The 16,543-nt window shown below is 41.2% G+C and overlaps 1 protein-coding gene across 1 annotated transcript in view; it reads left to right on the top strand.

The window, feature by feature from the left end:
- The window catches only part of Ctnnd2 (catenin delta 2), a 413,610-nt gene that overhangs the window by 232,483 nt on the left and 164,584 nt on the right, over positions 1 to 16,543 (top strand). The window contains exon 9 of the mRNA XM_059276731.1: positions 1,117 to 1,300. Within this exon, the coding sequence (XP_059132714.1) occupies positions 1,117 to 1,300 (184 nt within the window). The remainder of the gene's footprint in view (positions 1 to 1,116; positions 1,301 to 16,543) is intronic.

The following is a 16,543-nucleotide window of genomic DNA, read 5'->3' as shown; positions in this document are numbered from 1 at the left end:
TGGTTTAAATACATCTGTGTTTGTAGAAACAGGCAAACCAGACCTGTCCTCAAGCGATACCCTGCACTAAAGGGCTGATTTATATATGCCAGAAAAATGCCTTCATGTAAATCAAATTCTCAGTAAATTCTAGTTCTGAAGATAGTTGAAAGTTTATCTCTAAAGTACTTTTTATACAACTGTATAGCCGCTCCTGTAATTAACAATCAGATTTGTGTTATCAATGGCTATATTTGGTAGAGCATGTGGAATGCAAGAATTAATAAAAAACTGTCAAGAACAATGTTGTGCTCATCTAACACAATAGATGAGATGATATTCCATCTGCTTAAAAGGACAAGCCCCTTTAACAAGTAATCTGGAAGTTGCTTTATGAAGAGCAAGTCAGTCTTGTCTCTGCATCCCACTGGTATTTTTTCCAGCTTAAGCACAGAGGTTTCCCTTTTCTTTTATGTCTATTATACAGAACAAAAAATAAAATAGGACAATTATTTTAAAAGCATTTTTAAATGGTGACATAGCATAGAGGCTATGATCTCATCTAGAATTAGTTTTGTTTTAGGTAATTCCTATTTTAAAACCCAAAACATTCTGTGTGGTCAACATTTTTGCCTTTGTTCTTGTCTTTATTAATTACTGATATACTCAATCTCCAACTCTCTGTTGCTCCCTTTTTAAAAATATTTTTTTATTTTTTTAAGATCATAATATAATCATTTCTCCTTTTCTCTTTCCTCCCTTCAAACCCTTCCATCTATCTACTGACCATGTTCCCTTTCAAATTCGTGACCTCTTCGTTAACTGTTGAGGACAGGCTATAAAACTCATGTGCTTTATATTTATGCAGTGTGTGTGTGTGTGTGTGTGTGTGTGTGTGTGTACATGCCATAGCATACATGAGGATGTCATAGAACAACTTACAAGAGTCTGGGTCCTAGTCATTGAAGCCAGGTCATCAACCTTGACAGCAAGCATCCTTACCTACTAAGCCATCTTGCTGGCCCAGCCCATACTATTTACTCCTTCCTGCCAATGCTGTTATCTCCAGTAAGGAAAACTGGTTGAGATGAAAAAGAGTGGTACCACTCAGTGGCTCTTTTTATATGTGTCTTACAGGAGTCCTTTGGAACCTCTCATCATGTGATGCACTCAAAATGCCAATCATCCAGGATGCCCTGGCAGTGTTGACCAACGCAGTGATTATCCCTCACTCGGGCTGGGAAAATTCACCTCTTCAGGACGATCGGAAAATACAGCTGCATTCATCACAGGTGCTGCGCAATGCCACTGGGTGCCTAAGGTCAGTCCCTTCCCCTCCTGTAGAGCTCCTGGTGCAGGGACTTCTTCCTGTAACCCTCATGGCTATTTCCTGAGGACCAGACTGTCTTCCAAGACAGATGTTGGCATGGCAAATAGAAAGCTAAAGGAGAGTGATTCAAGAGGTGCTTTCCACAACTCTAGCCAAGTTAACTTGCTGTCTTACATCTAGAACAAAACAGAGTTGCATCTCAACCAAAACCATGTCTTCACTGAAAACAATGGTTTATAATAAATAATAATAAATAAACGTGACATTTTACATGTAAAATAACCAAGCAATTGCTTGGGGAGATTCTGTGACAAATGTATAGGAACGTAATTAAATACCACCAGTAACTACTTTTATTCTGAGTTTTTTTTCCCCTTAATTCTTTTGTATGATTTCAACACTCCATAATTCCTTAGAAATATTTCCTTAACAAGGCCTTCTTTACTTAATGTTTTTCAAATGATAAAAAAATCATAAGTACCTATAATTTTTCTAGTACATTAAAAAAACAAATCGCCACATAGCACCACAAAGGAATCTATGTAGTCTTCTTAGAGTCGTCTATACACCTTGATTGACTTCTAGGAAAGGAGGTACTAAACAGGATAGACGTTCTTCTAAAGTCAACCTGTGCTCTTAGGGAAGGTTTATATTAAAGTTGGACATTTCTACCAGGTGGGTTAATTATGGGATAGGAGCAAAAGGGTTTGTTGAACATGCCTAATTCAAATAATCTCTATTTCAAAGCTACAATGTTCAGAGTGGCTTCAGCTGGGCTGTCACTGACCTGCAGTTTCTCCCACAGTTGGTCAGTCTCTAGAAGTAGACAGGTCTCTGCTAAGAAGGAACAAAAGCATGTCAATGAGGATTAATGATAACCATCTTACAAATATCCGTACCTCAGCCCTGACATTAGAGGACATCTTTATTTGTGTTATTGTGTGTAGAGTAAGGCTCATAGGCAGCTCCTATGAATATCTTCACATGCTTACAAACAGAACAGGAATCCTCTGAACACTTTGCCCCCACCACATGACATATGAACCTTCGGCATGATTTCTCTGGATAGTCTCTATCATAAGCCAGATTTACACTTCTCCAAAACTCCCTGTTGTAGCATCCTTTTATGACTTCTTCGATTCTATTATCCTTCGGAGGCCCCGCTCTGCCTGAAGAGCTGTAACTCTTCCAGTACCAACACTGGAGGTACTCCCAACCTTCTGCGCCTGGTTATCTATCTCAGTTACCTGCATCTATGAAAGTGATCTTCCTCTTTTTGCCTTCTTCTATTTGCAAGGCCCATGGTCATTAATAAGAAAAAAAAAAAAAAAAGCCTGTGGAAGGAGGAGCAGCAGATTCCATTGCAGAGTAACCAGTGGAGACGTGTTCAGCTCTGCAGATGAAATTCTAAATTACAGCTGCATCATTGCATCTTCATGACATTTGATTCAAAGATGAGGGCATAGCCAATCTAGGTGTGTTTGGCACCTTTGATGATAAAGACGATGGAGAATTTGGGCCACTACATGCCATGAGACCTTTTCATGAGGCCTCCGGCTACGTTTAAGGTCTGGGATATGACCCTGAATAAGGTGAGGTCAGATCAGGGTGACACCCCATACTTCTCCATGCACAGAGAAGCTCCACCCCTACTGCTTCTGCTTCTGGATGGTTGTTAGGTTTAGGAAAAGTATGTTGTAGCCAAGTCAGGATGCAACCAGAGTTGGTGATTTCCCACATTTCTGAGTGTGTTACATGAGCTATAAGGCAAAACCCATTTGCATGTAACAAACTTTATTTTTAACTAAACTTCTGACCTACAGGAAGCAGTAAGCTAGTGCCATTCTCATTCTAATGGGATGGCATATCATGCCACACAGATAGTCTCTTTGGACTGCGGGAGGAATATAGTGGTCATCCAAAGTGGTAAAATAAATTCATCGAAGACTCCATGAACAAAAGGTTTCAAGGAGTTTCCATGTTCATGCATCCACGGTTCCCGGAGAATAAGGACAATACACCCAAATAGCTGCCCATGTCTGTGATGTCACAGAAGTTTCAGGGTTTCCTGTGTGAGTAATTAGCACTCTTGTTCTTCTCAGCCACTCCTGGATCTTTATTCCCATTAAAGAAATCACTTCCTGTGATACGTCTGCCTTTTAGCACTTTGATCCCATGAGCCTTTGCTAAGTGACAGCAGTGTGCCAGGGAGTGACCTGGGACACAGAGATCCCCACCCCAGCTCCTGACATGCAGTAACTCTTAACCCAGCAGAAGGGAGTGACATGAACCCAATTGACCCTAACACAGTACTACACTGTCATATGAATTCAGTGATAGTACCAGAGGAAAAGTCTGTATTATTTTGTATCAGGATTTTAATGCATATAGATTTTTGGAATCCAATGAGAGTGCTGGATCCAGGTCTCCATAAATACCAAACTGAGTCTTGCTTTCTTTGTCAGCACTGGGTCAAACCCAGGCCTTCTACATGCTAGACCTGAGGTCAACCACTAAGCTGTATCCCTGACCCTGTGCACAGTTTATTTTCCTTACTTTTTGTAAGTTATGTTTAGTTAGGTTATAGGGCCACTCCTGACCTTTGACCCACACCCCAAGTCTTCTGCAGACCATTTCCATTTGACCGTATCAAGAGGATGTGTAGGGTCCTATGGTAAGATTGTAAACAGCCCTCCTGAAATAGCATGTAACAACCAGCCTACCAATGAATAGGCCACAGAGTCCTAGGTGTTGGTTCATTTAATTTCCTTTCATTTTTCTTTTGATGTTTTTGAGGCAGGATCTTCCTCTGTCATCCAAGCCAGCCTAGTATATGCTTGTGGTGATCTTGCCTCTGCCTCCTGAGTGTTGGGAATTTAGCATATACTACCATGCTTCGCCTTAAGTTCTTTGTTAGCATTTACTGAGTGGTACTTACCTAGCCAATAGCCGTTTCGCCTTTAAATGTCAGTTGTTTCTTCTCTGCCCTTCCTGACTTCTCATCCTCAGTCCTGAGGTCTTGCTGTGGTTACATGTGAGCTGTGTCCCTACGGTCATGTGCAGGAAGCTTGGTCCACACTCTGGAGATGTAGAAAGGTGGGGGCACCTTTGGAGATGGGATGTGACTGGTTCTTGGGGTGTTGTCTTCAGAAGAAACAGCTATAGCTCCTGGCTGGATCCCTGAGACAGAGCCTCATAAAGAGTAACTGGAATCCTATCCTGCTCCTGGTTCCTTCCACCCTCTCCTCCCATGGTGATAGACCTGCCTTGAGGCCCTCACAAGAGAACAAGAAGAAAGCATCACCTGACGTTGCTCTCTGAGCCACCAAAACTCAAAATCATATATTTTTGTAGAGCCTTGGACAGTTGCCCCAAGTCCCATCTTAAATCTTCATTTAGAACCATGGATGCTCTTGAAAAAATACGTGTGTGTGTGTGTGTGTGTGTGTGTGTGTGTATTAGAAATATCCTAGTCACGCATGTCAGATTCCTCTATTCTGTGACTGATAAGTTTAAGATGAGTTGATATTTTTAAGCTTGTTTCTGAAACTGCAGTTTAGGAGTACATAAATAAAATGAAATAGAAAGGAAAATAAAACTATTTTCCTGTCACAGGATTTTCTAACCGAGTATAGCAAATGACAGGTAAAAGTAAATATATCAGACCACTCTTAGCCATCATTATTCTTGACTTTGTTCTTAGTAGCGTAATTCAGACGTGTTTCTGTTACTCCAGGGAAAGAAGCAAGGCCAAGAATTTAAGCAATTACTATTTTTTTCACCATTCTATGTTTCAGAGATGAATGCAAGTTTAATAATGTAAGCCATACTGCTCCTCACTGTCCAAAAGCTCAGCATAGAAAACTTCAAGTAAAATAAGTTTAATTTTATGAAGCCAAAATCTGAATGTCCAGAGCCATATTTCCTCAGGCAACTCATGGTCTTCGTCAACAATCTAGGCTCTAGTGTGTCCCTCAGCAGTAGATGCTGCAGCGCCTCCACGGTGGCCACCTCTCTCTCCATCCTGACTCACAGAGTGCTCTACAGAGAAGAGCCCCCGGCCTCTGCCTTCCTTAAGAGGAAAGAATCGTCTCCTGTGGACACAGCCAAAAGTTAAGCACAGATGATATGTAAAATGAAGACTCAATACCCTTCATCCTTTTCCATTTCAAATTCATTTTGGGTAGGAAATGGAATTTTTCTCAGGCAGATCCATCTATTTGTTCCTGAAATACCTATTTATCACTGATAAAATAAGATAGAAATGGGGGCAGGTAGAGCTTTCAAAGTTTGTTGAAGGGATGAGTTCATAACAAACGGCAGTAGCCGGATCATGGGATGGGATAGAGGGCCTTAGAATCATGAGTAATCAAGATGCAGGGCCGGGTAAAACTTAACTCTCTCACTGCCTCACCATGTCTACCTTCCTCATCCCAAATCCATTCACATTTGTTCATGCCCGTTCCTTCCTATTTTATAATTCCATCTTCTGTTCCAGTTCTGCTGTGGCCAAACTTTATTTTTTAAATAAAAAACCATTTTAAAATATTGTCCAAAACAAATGTGACAAAATATTAGAAAGGCTTGGGACATAAATCGGAATGAAATTATTCTGTTAGTCTTTTTCTTCTTCCTTTCACGATTAAGAACTCCTCTGGGGGAATGACTTCATGCAGACAGGGTTAGACCTAGGAATAGATTTGGGTTTGTACTGATGACTGTTTTGTTGAGCACTGGGTAATCAAATGCGTCTCTTAACCTTTGGCCATTATAATAATCACCTTCAGCTGAAAACATGTACTAACAGACTGCATGAGGCCAGGTCCGATCAGTCTATGAACAAGTTCTTGCTGATCAGGGTCAGTGTGGTGGCTGAAATAAACATTCCTCCAAACTCAGTGTCCATCTGTAACCTTGGCAGGTGACCTTTCTTGGAAATAATGTCTTTGGAAATCTGATTAGTTAGATTAGGGTGGACCTGTGTGTAATAGTGCCCTTTTAAGGCGAGATCTACGGAAGGGAAGGCCTGGGAAACAGACAGATATGAAAGGGAGGCAGCTACGTGCTAAGGAACACTGAGGATGCCTAAAACCCACTGTAGGAAAGACTCCCTAGAGCCTTCGGTGTGAGCCTGGCCCTGCTGACATCTGGATTTTGGACTTCTAGCCTCTACAACCCTGAGAGGATACATTTCTGTTGTTTTAAACCATGAGTTTTCTGAGACTCTGCTCTGGCAGACCCAGAAAAGAAATGCATCTTCCCTAGTTGGAAACAGAGGGACCTGCAGAGCAAGGGGGCACCTGAGGACACAGGACAGGAAGGAAAATGAGTAAACCATTGCTCCAAAACAGTCCTCACAAACTGGGACAGAATGACCAGAGGCGGACTTGGTTTTGTCTGTGTGTAAAACCAGTTGCCTCTATAGCTCAGGTAAGGAAGGAAGGCATTGCCTATGCAGGGGTGAGGTCAGCAGGTCAGGTGTAATTGCCTCCAAGTAAGAAGGTGTGACTGCAACCCTTTCACTGGATGTGTGTGAAGCAAGAGGCTTCCTAGGTGGGTGTGTGACTTCTGTGTGCCCTGTTCTTGCCCAGGAGCCTTTCTTCACTTTCTCTCCCGACTCTGAGTCAGCTTCAGCCAGCTTGGATTTATGGAGGACTGTGTGCAGCCAGAAGTCATTCTAGGTTCCTACACAGGGAACGTGACACGATACATGCATCATTTCCATAGCTCACTCCAGCAGCTGTGTGCAGCATGAATGCTTCCTGAATTTCCTGAGAAAGATGGCCGTGTTTCCCATTTAAAACATATAAATCAGTACCCTGAAGATCCTTGGCATGGCCATAATCATCGTTTCAAAATGAGCTGTAAGTAAAACCTTGATAAGCAGCCCTTTTTTCTCCTCTTTAATCCAGCAACTGGCTCAGTAAGACAACTCAGACACGTTACTCTGTGGCTGTGCTGCATTTCGTCATGGGTGCTTAAGGCTTTATCAGCAGTGGGAGTATGTGTACAAGGCTGGCTTTGTTAACTTCCACAGCTCCTTTGCCCATGCCACCAAGTCATTTATTTATTTTTATTATTCTATTCCCACTACAGCATCTTGTCCTGAAGGACAACAATATACAACCCTAATTTTTCTCATCTATCTTTGTGTACACAGAATGTTATTAAGCCTGTCAAAGGAGCTGCACTGTGCCTGTGCTTATGAGTATAATTAAACTCAGACCCTCAATTAGTCATTTTAACCCATATAATGGATGAGAGCTTGGTCCCACAGTGCCACTAATTCTAGAGTGACCTTGAGAAAACCCTTCACAAAATAATGCTAATGATAGTCACGCCATGGCTAGAAGGCTCTGAGGACGTTATTTTATCTGGTTTACTCTTGCGTTAGCCACAGGTAAGAAGAAAAATTACTATTTTTATGATAAGATCATGCCAGTTTTATCCACCTATTCAGATGAATGTTCTGTTTTAATATTTGATTTAGTATCCACACAAGCATATAATGTGCTTGCATCAAATCCACCCCACCCCCTGTAGTCAGAAGTTTCTCTGGTCAGGATGAATCTCTCCCACCTATGTCCCTCTTATATGTCCCACACAGAGGCTTATATTATTTACAGACTGTATGGCCTATGGGTCAGACTTCTTCCTAGCTAGCTCTTATAACTTAACTCAGCCCATTTCTATTAATCTATGCATTGCCATGTGGCTTTGTGGCTAACCAGTACTTTCACATCTCGCTTCTTCTGGCAGCATCTGCCCCACTCTCCTTTCTCCTCCTCTCTCTCCAGTTCGAATGTACCCCTCACCTTATTCTGCCTCACCATTGGCCAAACAGCTTGATTGATCAACCAATCAGAGCAACACATATTCACAGCATACAGAAAGACATCCCACAACATTTCCCCTTTTTGTGTAATCAAAAAGGAAGGTTTTAACTTTAACATAGTAAAATTACATGTAATAGAACAGTTATCAAGCAAGAATTACAGTTACAATATCTAGTCTATTTGTGTTTGGCAAAATTAAAGAAAATATTCTATCATCTATATTTGTGAGTCTAAAGTTTCATATCTAATTTATCTTTTATCATAAACAGGGAAAATTATAACTATCTAGTCTTCAGCTACATCAAAGACCCCAGAAGGATATAATATTACCTAAGTAAGCAGGAAGTGCATTGTAAGCAACTTCCAAAAATCTAGAATGACAGAGACAGCTGGCTGCCTGGACAGTCACCCAAAGTTCCTCTGCAGCATTGGGGCATCTGTCTTCAGCCTATAGATCTAGAGTGTCTCAGTTGCTTTTCCTTGTGTCCTGTAGAATGTTTAGCAGTTTCCTCTGCAAAGCAGGAACCTAAAGGACCATTTCACCTTGTTTTGGCAAAATCAGTGGTCATTTTGCTATGGGTCCTATATATTCAGTTTATACAACATATTATCAAGCAGTCCAGGCATGAGCAGTTTATTACCCTAATGGCCAGTTTTTCCAAGAAGAAGATAAATTCCATATGGAGTGTCTTTGATGTCCATCTTTCTCTTTGAAGTAAATTGATGCTGCCAGGAGCAGACATGTCTCACTGTCCAGAAAGTCTAAGTTTTTAAAACATTTTAAATGCCATATTCTGTAAGTCTTTGAAGTATTTGAAGATTACTTACCTAACTGAAATTTATCTATGTATACCTAGAAAACTTAACTAACATGACTATAAGTTTGAATGTTATAGAAGACTAATTATTAATCTGTATTTCTTAATTATACATTATAATTTTAAATGAGTTGCAAAAACATAATACCTTAAACAAGAGTAGAAATATATATATGTAGCTAGAATTTTCCTGCCTGGCCCACAGTCAGGACAAATCTCTCTCACCCGCCAGTCCCACAGGCGCTCAGACCCAACCAAGTAAACACAGAGACTTATATTCGTTACAAACTGTATGGCCGTGGCAGGCTTCTTGCTAACTGTTCTTACAGCTTAAATTAATCCATTTCCATTAATCTATACCTTGCCACATGGCTCGTGGCTTACCAGCATCTTCACATGCTGTTTCTCATCGTGGCGGCTGACAGTGTCTCTCTGACTCAGCCTTCCACTTCCCAGCTTTATTCTCCTCCTTGTCCAGCCTACACTTCCTGCCTAGCCAATGGCCAATCAGTGTTTTATTGACTAATCAGCAACACATTTGCCATACAGACCATCCCACAGCATATATATATACAGTATAACAAAATTAACTTTAAATTTATATCAATAAACTAAAATCCATAGCAATGTAAAAAATTTCAAACAAGTTGTTGCTCTTTAAAAGTAGATTCAATAACCTACCCTTTCAGCCTGTCATATGTATATCATATCCTCTTTTTTTCTTTTAGAAAGAGATTGACAATATTAAAGGTAAAACCTTTGTTTTTTTATTAGAAAAAAAAGAGAAAATGCTGTGGGATGTCTCTCTGTACACTGTGAATATGTGTTGCTCTGATTGGTTGATAAATAAAGCTGCATTGGCCTATGGCAGGGCAGGATGGAGCCTGGCAGGAAAACCCACGAGAGATAATGAAAGGAGAAAGGAGAGACCCAAGGAACAACATGTAATGGGACGCAGGTAAAGCCACGGAACACGTGGTGATACATAGATGAATAGAAATGGGTTAATTTAAGATGAAAGAGCTAGCTAGTGAGAAGCCTGCCATAGGCCATACAGTTGGTAATTAATATAAGCCTCTGAGTGATTATTTTATAAGTAGCTGCAGGACCTCAGGGCTGGGCGGGACACAGGAAAACTCCCAGCCACACTCCTCCCCCGTTCTTTTCCCTCTCATCCCTCTCTTGTCTTCCTCACCACTTTTACCTCCCATTTCATGTGCTCTCTTTTGAAACTCATTAAGTCCATTTAGTGCTACCTGTATGTGTAGGGGTTGGGACCACCTATTAGAGTATGGAGCGCCTCTCAAGGCTCACATCCCTGAAGTATGCTGCACTCATCTGTGGGTGATAAGACAAGAACTTACTGTGCAGTTTAATGTATGTTCATTTAACATAATAATACTACAATGTTCTCCCCTAGTCCTATGACCTAGTCCTTTGGGGCCTAGTCAGTGGTTCCAGGGGTTCCATCTTGTAAACTGGTCTTTAAATCCAACCACAAAGCAACTGGCTATTCCTGTAACAATTATACCACAGTTACCCCAGTGGTCAATATGTTGGCGGGCTAGTTTCTACTGTAAGGCAGGGTTCATTTCTAGGTTCTGCTGTTGAATTATCTCCCCTAGTAGCATTCAAAGAACCTTCCAGTACTACAAAAGAGGGCCAGTAGGACTGAACCTTCATATTTTGAAAGTGTTCGATGTTGAACTCTGGGGTGGCTTGCCCATCTGGACAAGGATATTGGGCATGTGCCAGCTGCATGGAGCACTCTGTACCTGGTGCTTGGAATGGAAAGGGACTCTTTCTCTGAGTAGTATACAGAGGTGCTGCACATAGTTTGTTCCCCCTCTGTCTTTTCTACACCTGGACTTCAGGCTGCAGCATCTCCTCACTGGTTGTTTCTCACTGACTAGAGGGTCTAAGTCTAGATGTGACAGAGCTTTCTTGAGTCATGCCTCAGCATGAAGGTCATCCAAGATGAGGACACAGAGGTCACTGGGGCAGAACTAGGGAGTCTGAGAGCTCATTAGACTAAGTGGTTGCTGCCTGTCTAGCAGCCACGTTGGTAACGGGGCTGTGCACCCCACCACTTGCAGCCCACTTCCCTTAGCACAGTCAGCAGAAAGTAGAAATATTTATACTTGTTCAGCTGCTGTATCAAAGTGTCATGGGCTGTGTGACTTGAGTCACTGGATCTGTGTCCTCACAGCTGTGTGGCAGAATTCAGATATCAAAGTGCCAGTGGGCACGATCCTCTAAGGGCTCTCTCCTGAACAGCAGACCTCTGTCGTCCACAGGCTCTTCCTGTGGTCTTCTCTCAGGGATCTGTACCCAAATTTTATTTTCTTTTAAGAACACCAGTCAGACGTGGCTAAGACTAAAGAATTTTTTTTCCAAGCAGATTTCCTCATTTTAAAGTCCCTGCCTTTAAACACTGTCGCATCCTGGGAAGGAGTGGGGCTCTAAGTTAAGAATTCACTTTGAATTTCAGACAGACACACCTCAGGCTATGGTAATGCTGTAACAGTTGGATTTTTCTGTTTAGTACCATTTTAGAAAATACTGTGGTTTTTTTTTCTCCTTTAAAAATAAGCACAGAAAAATGGGGTTAGTTATGGCATGTTCATGCATGCTTTTTTTTTTTTTTTCTGTTTCTCCTTTCTTCCTCCATGGCCCTTTTCTCCCTCTTGCCTACCACCTGCTGGTCCCCTTTTCTCTCACCAGAAGCTCCCGTTCCCCAAGTTCCCATCATCATATATATTCTATTACCATCTTTCTTCTCTTTTCTCTTCTATCATGGTCCCCTCTCTGCTTTCCTGCCCTATGGCAACATTATAAACATACATGTGCCTATATAAAAAAAATTAAAATCTAGGCTCTGCATATGAGAAAAAGACATGTTTATTTGTCTTTCTGGGCCTGAGATATGCAAATCTCATCTTTTTTTATTTTTTTCAGGTTGAATAAAATTGCTTTGTGTATATGTACCATATTTGTCTGTTGATTGATGTCTAGGCTGGCTCTGTTTCCTACAGACAGGTATCTCTGTGCCCGGAAGTGGTGTGACTGTATCATATCGCTCTAGTTTTGAGGTTTGAAGAACTAACCGTACAGATTTCCGCAGTTTTCAGTTTACATCCCACCAGCAGTGAACAAGCATTCCTCCTTCCTCATCTGCCCACCGGTATTCCTTGTCATTTGTTTTCTTGATGTTACCCGTTTTGACTGGGATGAGATGGACTCTCAAAGGAGTTTCAATTTGCATTGTTCTAGTGACTAAAGATAACTAGCTACTTCTTAAAAATATTGATTGATTGGTCACTTGTCTATCGTATGTACTAAGAACTGTCTGTGTAGTGCATTGATTGGCCCATTTATTAGTTGGCAGTTATGTTTTTATTTGGAGTGTTTAATTTTTGCAGTTCTTTATGTGTTCTGTATGTTAACTCCTTGTCTGAAGTACAGCTGGCCAAGGTTTTCTCACACCTGGTAGGTAGACTGCCTGCTCACCCTGCTGATCAGATACCTCCCCTCACCCTTACTGAGCAGAAGGATTTTGATTTCATGGTATGTAAATGAGAGTTTTTCAGTTCTGGGAGTAATGTCCTGTGCATTAGAGTCCTTGTCAGAGGTTCATGCCTATGCTTGAATCTTGAAGTATATTTCCTGTTTTCCTTGAGTAGTTTCAGCATTTCAGGTTGTCGATTAAGTCTGTGATACATCTTTATTGATTTTTCGTGTGTGTGTGTGTGTGTGTGTGTGTGTGTGTGTGTGTGTATGTATGTGTTTGTGTATGTGTGTGTGTGTATGTGTGTGTGTGCACGTACATGTGCAGAATGAGCTCTATTTTCTTTTTTTTTTTTTTTTTTTTTTTTTTTTTTTTTTTTTTTTTTTTTTTTTTTTTTGGTTTTTCGAGACAGGGTTTCTCTGTGTAGCTTTGTGCCTTTCCTAGAACTCACTTGGTAGCCCAGGCTGGCCTCGAACTCACAGAGATCCGCCTGGCTCTGCCTCCCGAGTGCTGGGATTAAAGGCGTGCGCCACCACCGCCCGGCTGAGCTCTATTTTCATTCCTTGGCAGGTATACATCAAGTGTTGCCAACTTCATTTGTTGAAAAGGCCGTATTTTTTTCATGTGTATTCTTTTTATTATTTATAAAAATGATATGGTTGTAGCTGTGTAGACTTATTTCTGGGTATTCCACTTTATTCTATCCTCTAAATATCTGATTGTGGCAGTATTGTCCTGTATTTGACATTTCCGCTGTAGAGTATAATTTGAGACCAGTTATTGTGGTACATCCAGCATTATACCTTTTGCTTACAGTTGCTTTGGCTATGTGGAGTCTTTTCTATTTGCATATGAATTTTATGATCTTTCTTTCTAAGTATGAGAAGAATGTCTTAGAATTTTCATGAAGAATGCACTGAATTTGTACACTCCTCTTGGACATACAGCCATTTGCTCATTATTAATTTGAGCATTGTATTAGCAAAGAAACTCTTAGCATAACCAAGTGTTTTCTTTCATTTCAATTTCCAATGTCTTCAAGTTCTCAATGTATGAATCTTTTACATTTGTTAGATTTATTCCTAAGTATTTTTAAGCTATTGTAAATGAGCTATTCTCCTAATTTTTTTCTTAGCAGGTTCATGATCGTATGTAAAAAAAGCTATCAATTTTTGTATGTTGATTTTATATCTTTCAAACTTGATGAAAAGTGTTTATCTGAGCTGTGTATTTTTGGTGGAGTCTGTGAGTTCTGTTAAGTATAAATCACATTATCTACCAACAGGGATGAGTTGTCTTTTTCCCTACTTGTATTTGCTTTTTCTCTCATGTATTTTTCTGGCTGAGATTCAAGCATTATGCTGTAAGAGCAGAAAGAGCAGACACCCGTGCCTGTTCTAGACTTAGAGAAAATCTTCTCAGATTCCTCTATTTAATATAATGTTGGTCATTTTCTCGTGCACAGCTCTCTTATGTGTGTGTATTTTCCATCTATTCTTATTTCCTTAGTCATGTTGAATACTTTCAGATGCCTTTTCTGGGTCTGTTGAAAAGATCATGTGATTTCTGTCCTTAAGTCTATTTATATCATGTGCTACATTTATTGATTTACATATGTTGAAACAAATCTTATAATTTTTACATCATCAAATTAATTGGTCTATAGTGTTCTTCTTTTTGTTGGGTCTTTATCTAGTTTTGGCATTAGGAGAATTCTGGTTTTGTAAAAGGATTTTGGTGGTGTTCTTTCCCTGTACATTTTCCAACACAATTTGAGAAGTATTGAGCTTACATCTCCCTCAAAAGTTTGGAAAATGGGCATCTCTCTGATAGAGGTCAGGCCCCAGCAAGAGCTTAGCGCTGTCATTCTGCTAGATTGACAAGCCACCAAACTGCCTTTTAAACATCTTTTAACTTTGTTTCTGGTATTTTTTACTTTTTATTATTAAGAAATTTTTTACTAATTTTACATACCAACCACAGATCCCCCACTCCTCCCTCCTCCCACCCCCAAGCCTATTGGTTGATCTTTGAGAGTCTCGGGAGTATGGAAAGCCCTTCCATCCACCCTAGTTTGCCCTTGTATGCTTAGGACACTGTTCCAGGTTGCACAGCACATCTCCTGTGATCCTCTGGAACTCATCCAGGCATTGGCCCGAGAGGGTGTGTTGTCATCTTTGGTGAACATCTCACTTTGGCATCTCTCTCCAGCTCCTATCATACTTCAACCAGTTCCCCATGAGTGCCTTACCCAGCCTCTTGTCACATTTCAATAGCCCAGACCTTCTCTCTGGCTTGTGTGTCCCCTGCCCAAGAAAGCATTTCATTGGCAACAGTATGGTATAGCCAGTTGCCAGAAGCTTGCCTCTTTCTTTCTAGAGAAATTCCACCTCCACATAATTTTGCTTCCTTTAGATCTTTTGTGTCTGTGGATCAAAGCTATTGTGTTTCCATCCTAGCCTTTCTGAGGCATTGCTCAGATGCTTCCTATACCCTGCCAAGACACCTAGAATGCTGAAATGGAGGCAAATAACCTTCGTTAGATCCAAACCTTTGGATAGCAAAATCATGCTGACCAGCATGTAGTATATTTAATTCATTATACAATATAAACAAAATGCTTATTTTATGACCCAAGTAAAAATAGCTACTATTAGCTTTTAGGTCGTATTTCTGAGGGGTAGTGATCATAAACACAGGCTGCAAAAATGTCCTGTGCGCAGGTTTCCTTGTTCATTTCCTTACCCCAGGAGATGAAGCTGGAGCTTGGCATACTGGTAGAGTGTGAAGAAGGAATTCTCAGCTGATTCTACTTCTTCCGGAAGTTAAGGCTTATGAAGTGACGTCTTCAAGCCAGTTAGCAAAAGAGGGAGTCACATTGTGTGGCACCAGACCTAGGCTCCTCACTCTGCATGCAAGACAGAGACAAGCCCCCTCTCCAATACACCTCTGTTTATTTATGGTGAGACAGATATGCTGGAACAGTCCAGATTCCTCTAAAATCATCCGAAGGAAATTGTCAGTTATGTAAGGTATTTACTCCGAGGCCACACCTCTGAGGAAAAAACGGACAGAGGAACGAGGAGAGCCATCAAAGCATGGTTGAGATTTCCCTCAAATAAGAAAAGGGAAGGGAGGCAGGAAGAGGGAGAGGATGGAGTGAGGCAAAGAGGTGGGCAGTGGAATGTCAGACTGACAGAACCCATCAAGCCCCTGGAGAGGTCTTTAGCCCAGTCATCCTTCACAGGACCAAAGTCTCCTGTGTAGGAGCTGGCCTTGTGGATGCTGCTAAGATCTCTCAGTCACTGGCTCCAGCATACATGGGAAATGAAGCCATAGTGTGAAGGATTTCAGGGCATGGCAGCCAGGGCCTATCAGTCAGTGACACTTGTTCATTTGTAATCTAGCAATGGACTCCGGAGCCTACACCAGCATTTCCGTTCTCTGTAGACTAACTGTATGGAGTACCAGTGCACAGTCAGGAAGTGGCCTGGGGAAATCCAGACCAGAGGAGTGAATTATATCAACCGAAAGCCTGGTTCTCTCTGTCAGGATTCCTTTGGGTATCCTTCATGTACCAGCCCACAGAGTGTGTGCTGTGGTCATTCTGGTGAGCAAATGGGCAATGTCCACAGGATTAGCAGCAGATAACCTTGCCTATCTATCCTGAGGTAGACAAATGGATGAATTTTCCCTAATTAACCCATCATAAGACAATAGTCTCTCTCTCTCTCTCTCTCTCTCTCTCTCTCTCTCTCTCTCTCTCTCTCTCTCTCTCTCTCTCTCTGCGTGTGTGTGTGTGTGTGTGTGTGTGTGTGTGTGTGTGTGTGTGTGTGTTTGTGTTTTCCTGTGTACCTGTATGCATGTATAGGCTACAAGTCAATATTAAGTGTCTTCCTCAATTTCTTCCCACCTTATTTTTTGAAACAAGATCTAGCAGACTGACTGGCCAGACCAGCTGGCCAACAAGCCCCAGGAATCTTCGTGTCTTTCTCCCCGTAGCTGTGATTATAGACACACACTGCCATTCTTGGTTTTTACATGGTTGCCGTGTATATAGTTACCTAGTTCA

The sequence above is a fragment of the Peromyscus eremicus genome, chromosome 11, assembly GCF_949786415.1.
Source record: "Peromyscus eremicus chromosome 11, PerEre_H2_v1, whole genome shotgun sequence".
NCBI classification, from domain to species: Eukaryota; Metazoa; Chordata; class Mammalia; order Rodentia; family Cricetidae; genus Peromyscus; species Peromyscus eremicus.
Note: the sequence above shows the minus strand (reverse complement) of the source record. Positions and strands in the feature narration are given on the sequence as shown.